This window comes from Vigna angularis, chromosome 2 (assembly GCF_016808095.1).
Source record: "Vigna angularis cultivar LongXiaoDou No.4 chromosome 2, ASM1680809v1, whole genome shotgun sequence".
In the NCBI taxonomy this organism is placed as follows: Eukaryota; Viridiplantae; Streptophyta; class Magnoliopsida; order Fabales; family Fabaceae; genus Vigna; species Vigna angularis.
Window position 1 is genome coordinate 43381930 of NC_068971.1, and position 9789 is coordinate 43391718.

At 37.7% G+C, this 9789-nt stretch overlaps 1 protein-coding gene across 1 annotated transcript; it reads left to right on the plus strand.

Moving 5' to 3' along the window:
• The first annotated feature begins 344 nt into the window (after positions 1 to 344).
• Positions 345 to 7848, plus strand: LOC108328399 (exocyst complex component EXO70H1). The gene is made up of 2 exons (XM_052872680.1): positions 345 to 1514; positions 6351 to 7848. The coding sequence occupies exons 1-2, from the start codon at positions 880 to 882 to the stop codon at positions 7624 to 7626; spliced, it is 1911 nt and encodes a 636-aa protein (XP_052728640.1). The 5' UTR covers positions 345 to 879; the 3' UTR covers positions 7627 to 7848.
• The last annotated feature ends 1941 nt before the right edge of the window (positions 7849 to 9789 follow it).

Genomic DNA, 9789 nt, shown 5'->3' on the forward strand with positions numbered 1-9789 from the left:
ATGACAAGAAAAATAAATATAAAAAACCTAAAAATTTAAAACATTTATTATCATTATAATAAAAGTATTATTATTTGATAATTTTCTAAAAGAGATGTAAAAATATGTATTTTCCAAAATCAATAGAAACAAACACGATATTAATATGATTTTGGCAAGTGACAATACTAGGAAAATGCGATGTACAGAAGCGCGTTTTCTTTTGACGACGTTGAAAGTTACATGAAATATAGCGAAACTTAGTTGTAGTTGGCTAAAGCACTGAAGACTAATTAAGAAATTTTGATTAAATTATAAATGTTAAAAAAATCCTAATTATAATAAATAAATTACAGTCTTATAAAGTTCCCCCTAAAATTTTGATTTTGATTTAAGAGTGGAAAATGATCGTGAATTGATGATAGTTTATGTAGGATTAATGTGAGTTTTGTTACGTGGCAGGGTTGTGTGGATGGTGGTGGGCGGCGTTAGTTGTATGGTTGAAATGAGGTTCCGAAAATCAACATCAGTGTGGTATGTGGTATCTTGATGTTGGAAGGAATGTAATGTGGTGGTGAAGGAAGAGGCTCACGCGTAGCTTTAACTGAGTCCATAACCAAACTCTTGAGCATGGAAGAGATCAGTTCCTGTTTCATTTCCTGACCTAATCAACAGGAACAAGCACTTAAAATTCAACGTTATGTGGGCTCATGAAAGGTCAATACAGGCCACTACCACTGTCCCTCCCCTGCTCCCACCTTTATATATACACTCACGCTCTCCAAATATCTATTCTTCTCTCACACTCTCCAACACAACCCCTTTCAAGATACAGCTGCGTGGGATTTCTCTCCTCTTAACCAGCAAAATAAGGAAACCATTTTCATTTTGAGTTCCAATATGAGAAAGCTGTGTTTTAACCCCAAGACGGCGTCGTTCGCCTTGGCCCGCAATTCTCCTTCTTCGCCACAATCTTTAATCTCAAGCCCTACACCGCCCAGGCTCAGTTTTTCAGAACCTGGCAGCGTCGTCGACGAAGATAGTTTCATGGAGGAAGCAGAGGCAATCATACTCAAATGGAACCCTGACTCCTCGGCCTACGCCAAAGTCACTTCCCTATTTTACCAAGACAAAACGGAAGCCAAACACTACATTAACTGCGTTAATCAGCTTCACCAAACCATGCATTCCTTGATCTCTCACAGCCCTTCCTCTCATAAACTCGTCCTCGCTCACAACCTAATGCAGATCGCCATGAAAAGACTCAAGAAAGAGTTCTACCAGATCTTATGCATGAACCGCGCTCACCTTGACCCCAAATCTGTGTCCGCCAGATCCTCTCGCACCTCCGCCAATTCCAGCTGCTCCGATTGCGACGACGACTTCGCGGCCGAAGACGACGATATCCGTGCCGCCGGCGACTCTATCACCGAAGTCGAACAGGTTTCCTCAGGCGCCATGGCGGATCTAAAGTTAATTGCCGACTGCATGGTCTCTTCCGGCTACGCAAAGGAGTGCGTTAGCGTTTATGTTAGTATTTTAAGGTTGTGAAAGGAGTAGTTGATGGGATAGAGAAAATGTAGAGATAGTTGAATGTAGAAGTAGTAGTTGGAAGAAGTGTTGTAGTTGTCTTTAGTTGTAGTAGATGTTGGTTCATACAAATGATAGATGTTGGCTACATACATCAAATGGTAGAGTTCATGGGTATTTATAGACCCATAGATTATTCTAGAACATACTAGCCACAACTTATGTGGAATGTTCTAGATTTTTACCTATGTAGAATATTCTTGATTTTTCTTCCTATCTTAGGTTTTTCTATAATATTCTAGAACTTGTATTACATGTCAATTCTTCTATCTAAGGAGCTTCTACATTCTTCTAGAATTTGCATTACACTTTAATACTCCTCCTTAATGCAAATTCGGTAACTCCAAGCATTGTGCGCAGTAGTTCAAATCTTGGTCTTGGTAATGCCTTCGTAAATATATCTGCAATTTGGTCTTCTGTTGGACAGTACTCGAGTCGTATTTGTTTAGTTGTCTCTTCATCTCGAATGAAGTGATATTTAATGGCTATGTGTTTTGTTCTTTGATGATGGACTGGATTTTTTGCTATTGCTATTGCCGATTTGTTGTCGCAATAGATAATAGTTGGTCCAGCTTGTGGTTCACCCATTTCTTCAAGTATTCTTCGTAGCCATATTGCTTGACTTGTGGTTTCAGCAGCTGCTACATACTCTGCTTCTGCTGTTGATTGTGTCACGGTTGCTTGCTTCTTTGATGCCCAAGATAAAATACCCGATCCTAGTGAGAAAGCATATCCTGACGTACTCTTCATGTCGTCCACTGATCCTGCCCAATCACTATCTGTGTAGCCAATCATCCTTGAGTTAGTCACGGTTTTGTACCATATACCAAACTCCTTTGTGCCTTGTAGATATCTTAAAATTCTTTTTCCTACTCCATAATGAATCTGACTTGGGTTTTGCATGAATCTTGATAGAAGACTTGTAACATACATAATGTCTGGTCGTGTGGCTGTGAGATAGAGAAGACTTCCAATTAAGCTTCTGTAGCATGATGCATCTACCTCTTGTGCTCCATCATCTTTTTGTAGCTTTTCGTTTACCACCAGTGGAGTAGTGACAAGTTTACAACCATTCATCTTGAACTTCTTTAATAGAGCTTCAATATATTTCTTTTGAGAGATAAATATACCTTCCTTTTCTTGTTTCACCTCTATACCGAGGAAATAGTTCATCAAGCCAAGGTCGGTCATTTCAAATGTCTTCATCATGTCTTCTTTAAATTCTTTCATCATCTCTATATTGTTTCTTGTATAGATAAGATCATCGACATATATAGAGACAATGAGATGGTACTGACCTTGTGCCTTAATATATAGTGTTGGCTCACTCTTGCTCCTCCTGAATCCTTGATCGATGAAGTATTTATCAATCTTGCTATACCATGCTCGAGGAGCTTGCTTCAGGCCGTATAATGCTTTTTTAAGTCTTAGTACTTTGCCTTCATTGCCTTCGTTGATGAAGCCCTGTGGTTGTTCAACATAAATCTCTTCTTCGAGCACCCCATTTAGAAAGGCTGACTTGACATCCAGTTGATAGATGTTCCATCCTTTTTGTGCTGCAAGAGCTATTAAAACTCTAATTGTATCTAAGCGAGCAACTGGAGCAAATGTCCCATTGTAGTCTATTCCTGGTTGCTGTGAGTAGCCTTTGGCAACCAATCTTGCTTTATGCTTTTGTATAGTTCCATCAGGATTGAGCTTTGTTTTATATATCCATTTGACTCCAATGATGTCTTTTCCATGAGGGCAATTTATGAGTTCCCAAGTGTTATTCTTCTCAATCATTTTAATCTCTTCTTCCATAGCCTTGACCCATACTTCTTGCTTTGATGCTTCTTCATAACAGTTAGGCTCAATCATGGCCATATTGCAAGTTTCATATATGTCTACCAAAGATCTTACTCTTCTTGGACTAGATTCAGGTGAAGAATCTTGTTGTGGAGGTGGAGAAAGCATACCTGAATTTTCTACCTCTTCTTGAGTTTCTTCTTGAGATTGTTGCACTGGAAGTAAAATGTTGCTTTTAACAACTTTTTCTTCTTCCCAATTCCAAGAAGCATTTTCGTCAACTTCAACATCTCGACTGATGATGAGCTTTTTCGTTTGTAGGTTGTAGACTCGATAGCCTTTTGATTGTGTGCTATATCCCAAGAATATTCCTCGTATAGTTTTGTCTTCAAGCTTGTGCCTCCTTTGATCAGGAACATGTATGTAGCAAATAGACCCAAATACTCGTAGGTGTTTAGCCGATGGCTTTCTCCCACTCCAAGCTTCAATAGGAGTCTTGTCTTGGACTGCTTTAGTTGGACATCTGTTTAGAATATAAACTGCAGTGTAGACTGCTTCAGCCCAAAAAGTGTTAGGCATACTTTTCTCTTTCAGCATTGATCTTGCCATCTCCATAACTGTGCGATTCTTTCTCTCTGACACGCCATTTTGTTGTGGAGTATATGCGACTGTAAGTTGTCGCTCTATGCCTTCATCTTCACAGAATTTGTCAAACTCGCGAGATGTGTACTCCTTGCCACGATCACTTCTAAGTATTTTTAGCTGTTTTCCACTTTGCTTCTCAACAAGGGCCTTGAATTTCTTAAATACTCCAAAAACTTCTGACTTTGCCTTTAAGAAATAGACCCATGTCATTCTAGAGAAGTCATCAATGAAGAGGATGAAATACCTGTTGTTATGATGTGAAGGTGTTCTCATCGGTCCGCAAACATCGGTATGAATCAACTCCAATAAGTCTTTTGCTCTCCATGCTTTGTCTGTCGAGAATGGTAATCGATGTTGTTTTCCAAGGAGACATCCTTCACATGATTCATTATTCTCCTTCAAGTATGGAAGATCTCTCATCATGTTTTTCGTATATAGAAGCTTTAAGGCATGTGTGTTGAAGTGGCCAAATCTCCTATGCCAAAGCCATGAGTCATCAACTTCTACCTTCATGGCAATATTAGTTCCAGGTTTGAAGCTTATAGGAAAGCTTCTATTTCTCTTCTCCATTTTTACTTGGCCAATTTCTATCATTTTATTGTCATAAATTTTGCATGTATCTTTCTCAAAATGAAGAGAATATCCATTCTCCATCATTTGGCCAATACTTAAAAGATTTTCTTTAAGATTTGGAACTAGTAAAACGTCTTTGATGAATTTAGTACCTTTCTTTGTCTCCACCATGACAGTTCCTTTGCCTCGAGACTCCACTGTGGTGCCATTTCCTAGCCGAACTTTGACATTGACAGATTTATCAATGTCTTTGAAGATGCTTTGATCTTTCGCCATGTGATTGCTGCATCCACTATCCAAGTACCAACTTCCTTCTCTACTAGGAGATTCTTGATTGGCGTAGAATAAGAGTTTCTCTTGATTATCTTCTTCCGCAAAGTTTGCTTGATGCTTATTTTTGTTACGACAATACTTTTCTATGTGACCAAATTTCTTGCAATAGTGGCATTGAGGTTTTCCATGATGCCAACAATCTTTTTCCAAGTGACTTGTCTTTTCACATATGCCACATGGAGGATATTTTTCTTGACGAGTCATAGAGAAGCTTCTAGGATTTTCTTTATTTCTAGAAATTTCTTCTCTACTTTTATCTCCTTCATATTCTTTATTCTGAGACCGTAATTTTAGTTTTGATTGAAAGGCATTTTCAACCGAGTCTTCTTCATGCCTTTTCAATCTTTGTTCATAAGCTTCAAGATAGCCCATTAGTTGCGTGACTGACAATGTAGCCAAATCTTTTGTTTGTTCAATCGCGGTTGCGATTGCATCATACTTTTGGGGAATAGAAATTAAAATTTTCTCAACGATCTTTTTATCAAGAATATTTTCCCCATAGGCTCTCATTTGACTAACTATTTCTTTTATTCTAGAATAGTAGTCTTTAATGGTCTCAGATTCTTTCATTCTTAATAATTCAAACTCTCGTCTTAGAGAATGAAGTTTAATATTGCGTACCTCGTCACTTCCTTGAAACTCCTCTTGTATTGTGTTCCAAGCTTGTTTTGCACTTGTGGCACCAATTAGCCTTGGAAAAATTGTGTCATCAACTGCTTGTTGAAAAACAAATAAAGCCCTTGAATCCTTCTGCTTGTTTTCTTTCAACTCCTTCTTTTGAGCTGCAGTAAGAGTAGAGGTGTCTTCTGGAATAGTGAATCCCTCTTCTATGATATCCCATAAATCTTGAGAGCGGAAGAATGTCTTCATTTTGACACTCCAAAAATCATAACTTTCTCCTTTGAAAATAGGTACTGGAATTGATGATGTTTGATTAGTAGTAGCCATTGTTGAGAATATATTTGGGAGTAGTAGAATGAGTTATAGTTTTGTTTGAGGTAGTTGAAAATTTTATCTACGCCCAGTAGATGACCGAACGTAGCTCTGGTACCACTGTTAGTATTTTAAGGTTGTGAAAGGAGTAGTTGATGGGATAGAGAAAATGTAGAGATAGTTGAATGTAGAAGTAGTAGTTGGAAGAAGTGTTGTAGTTGTCTTTAGTTGTAGTAGATGTTGGTTCATACAAATGATAGATGTTGGCTACATACATCAAATGGTAGAGTTCATGGGTATTTATAGACCCATAGATTATTCTAGAACATACTAGCCACAACTTATGTGGAATGTTCTAGATTTTTACCTATGTAGAATATTCTTGATTTTTCTTCCTATCTTAGGTTTTTCTATAATATTCTAGAACTTGTATTACATGTCAATTCTTCTATCTAAGGAGCTTCTACATTCTTCTAGAATTTGCATTACACTTTAATAGTTTACATCGTGATCCGAAAATCCATAATCGACGAAGGAATTTATCGCCTCGGCGTTGAGAAACTGAGCTCGTCGCGCGCAAACAAGATGGACTGGGAAGTGCTTGATTTGAAAATCAAGAGTTGGTTGGAGGCGGTGAGGATTGCCGTTAGAACGCTGTTTAACGGAGAGAGAATCCTCTGCGACAACGTCTTCAGTTACTCAGATTCCGTAAGAGAATCCTGCTTCGCCGAGATTTCCAGAGACGGCGCCTCTCTCCTTTTTGGATTCCCCGAACTCGTTGCCAAAACAAAGAAATCGTCGCCGGAGAAGCTGTTCCGCGTGCTCGACATGCACGCTGTGGCTTCAGAACTGTTGCCGGAGATCGAGTCCATATTTTCCTCCGATTACAACTCCGTCGTGCGTTCTCAGGTCCTCACTTCACTTCAACGACTCACCGAGTCTGCGCAATTCTTGCTCACTGAGTTCGAGTCCACGATGCAGAAAGACTCTTCCAAGACTGCGGTGAACGGCGGCGGCGTGCACTCGCTCACGATTCAGACAATGAATTATCTCGCAATCCTCGCAGATTACATCAACGTTCTCTCTGACATATTCCCGCGCGAGTGGCTTCCTCTGCCGAAGTCTTCGTTCCTGCCGGAGTCTTATTTATACAGTCCAGAGTCTGATTACTCAGTGTCGACGCCGGCGCTGACGGTGCGCATGGCGTGGCTGATTCTCGTCCTCCTTTGCAAGCTCGATGGCAAAGCGAAGCATTGCAAGGACGTTTCACTATCTTACTTGTTTCTCGCGAACAATCTCTGGTACGTGGTGGCCAGAGTCCGAAGCTCGAACCTGCAGTACGTGCTTGGCGATGATTGGATTACGAAGCACGAAGCTAAAGCGAAGAGGTTTGTGGCGAACTACGAGAAGGTAGCTTGGGGAGAGGTGGTTTCATCGCTGCCGGAAAATCCGGCCGCAGCGGAAGCGAGGGCGGTGTTCGAGAACTTCAACCTCAAATTCGAGGAAGCATATCGGAAGCAGAACTCGTTTGTGGTAGCTGATAGAGAACTGCGAGACGAAATAAAAGGTTCGATCGCGAGAAGTATTGTGCCGAAATATCGCGAGTGGTATAATGAGCTGCTTGCTTCGGTGGGATCAGTGAGGGACTTGACGGTGAGAGAGATTGTGACGTTTACCCCACAAGACATTGAAAATTACCTCGCTAACCTCTTCTTATTTGGAACGTCATCCAGTTCTGTATCCTCCTCGTCGGTAACTTCGTCCCCTCTCCGGCGTTGGAGTTGAGAGCACGCTTTCAAACGGCGACCTTTTTCGCCGTTATTTTTCTTGATCCTAGTAATGATTAGTTTTTTTTTCTTTTTCTAGATAGCCAACAAAAGATATAACGACTTTCCTGCTTATAGCAAATGTAATCATGACTTCATCATACAGGTTCTTTCTAGTTTTTACGTTCCATTTCAGAATTTCGTCTCCTACATTTCTAATCAATAGATAAATTCGTTTCATGCATCACTAACCCAGAGTTCCTTACCAAACCAATCTGTCTTCAGGCGAACATAAAAAAAAAAAGGAAAAGAAGGGAATGTCATATTTTATCATTAAGAAGTTTTAAACTAAATGTAAGTGAACTTTTGGAAGGGATGGGATAGAAACATATATTTTTTTTTATTAAAGAAGAAATTGTTCTAATGCTATTCATAAAAAATAAATTGAAAATTATATTCTTAATTTTCTTAAAAAGTTTATGTTCTTATATCACTAAATAGGATCCTAATTTATACATCTCACCGTTAAATGGTAATTGTTTTTGTATATAACTGAGCTCTAAGATCTTATATGTTTATGCTTTTTTTCATCTGAGAAGTTTCTTTGTAGTCCTTAAATGAATTAAAAAGGAATGAATACTTGCATACATTGTGACGTTATAAGTCAGTGAATGTAATGTAGGTGACTTAGTTAAATAAACAAATTTCAAGATATATTTACTTTGATATCAATTACCTTTATATACCTCGTTGAGCTGAAGCTTATTATATTAGACCATTTTAGAAAGGTTTAAAGCCTCCAATAATTACCAATGAATATAAGTAGGTTTATTATCATGTTGTCAAGGTTATATGATATTGGTAATCTTGAACCGATATTATCGCCGCGTAATTAGTATGATCTTAGACAAAATAAACTCAACCTTTATATAATGTTGCTATAATTTTGGTCAAGATGATCTCCGTATTTTATAGTACAATAATATTTATTCTTAAGTTAGTGAAATAAAAAATACTATGTTCCATTGATGTCATGATTTGGATAAAATAAAAAGTATTATTTTTAGTTTAAATATTGAAATTACTCCTACTCCTAATGAATTTAGTGACTTTATTTTATCATTCTTGCTAGAGTATTATTAGTGTGAATGTCTATAATATTTGTAGACAATTTTTTGTCATAATCAACTTCTCCTGTAGATGAACTCTAATATTTTTTTTATATTGTTAGACAATTCTTTCATCATAATTGACTTTTTCTAAAGATGAAGTCTAATATTTTTTTTCTTATTCCTAAATTTTATGAGGTTGATTATGATAAAGACATTAAGCTTATTGTTGTGACAAACTTTAAATTTAAAATTATTTTTAAAATTCTTCTTGATAGGTTGACCGTGGTTGCTTTAAGAATCAATGTTATTTTGTTAAGGGGGAGAAATATTAAAGAGTGTATTAATATTGCTTCTGAAGGAGTAAAAATGATTTCAAGAAAAACTAAAGGTGTTAATATGATTTTTAAAATTGATATGGCAGAGCCTTCTCAGACTCCTAGTTGAAACTTCTTACTACAAGTTTTGAAGTAGTTTCGGGAGAAAATTTTTTAAGTGGGGTTTTTGAGGTGTAATTTGTATGCAATCTTCATGCCCTCTAAATAAATTTTTAATTGAATTTTGAAAGAAAATAGAATTTTAAATCGAAAGGTAGCTAAAAATTTGTTCTGTGTTGTTGTTGTCCCAAAGGAAAGTGATGCTCTCTGTACCTCACCTCTTTCATCCTGCACCCCCAATTTTACATTAAAACCTTTTATTTATTAAAGTCAAAACATAATTCATAATTACTTAATGATATCCTAACTACCAACAATCCAAATATTTTTCTGATTGTATAAACTCTAACATATGCACCCCCTTCGTGGTTCCCATTCTTTCACTCACAGTAGTATTTTGTTCACTTCACTTTTACTAGGATTTTGGTTCACTTTTGACTTTTTTGAGCTAGCATTTCGTTCACTTTTGACTGTTTTGAGTTGAGAGGTTATACATTGATGGTTCTGATCCGTGGTGGTGGTGATCCGTGGAGGTGGTGATCCTTAGTTCAATATTTAAATCAAACACACTTAACCGTAGTTGGAGTTGCGGTTTAGGTGCCGTTGTTCGAACGACATTTCTACATAGCCGCACAT

Coding starts and splice junctions, on each gene's coding strand:
- LOC108328399 (XM_052872680.1), top strand. CDS start 880: ATGAGAAAGCTGTGTTTTAACCCCAAGACGGCGTCGTTCGCCTTGGCC. Junction 1,515..6,350: donor TGCGTTAGCGTTTATGTTAG/TATTTTAAGGTT, acceptor AGTTTACATCGT/GATCCGAAAATCCATAATCG.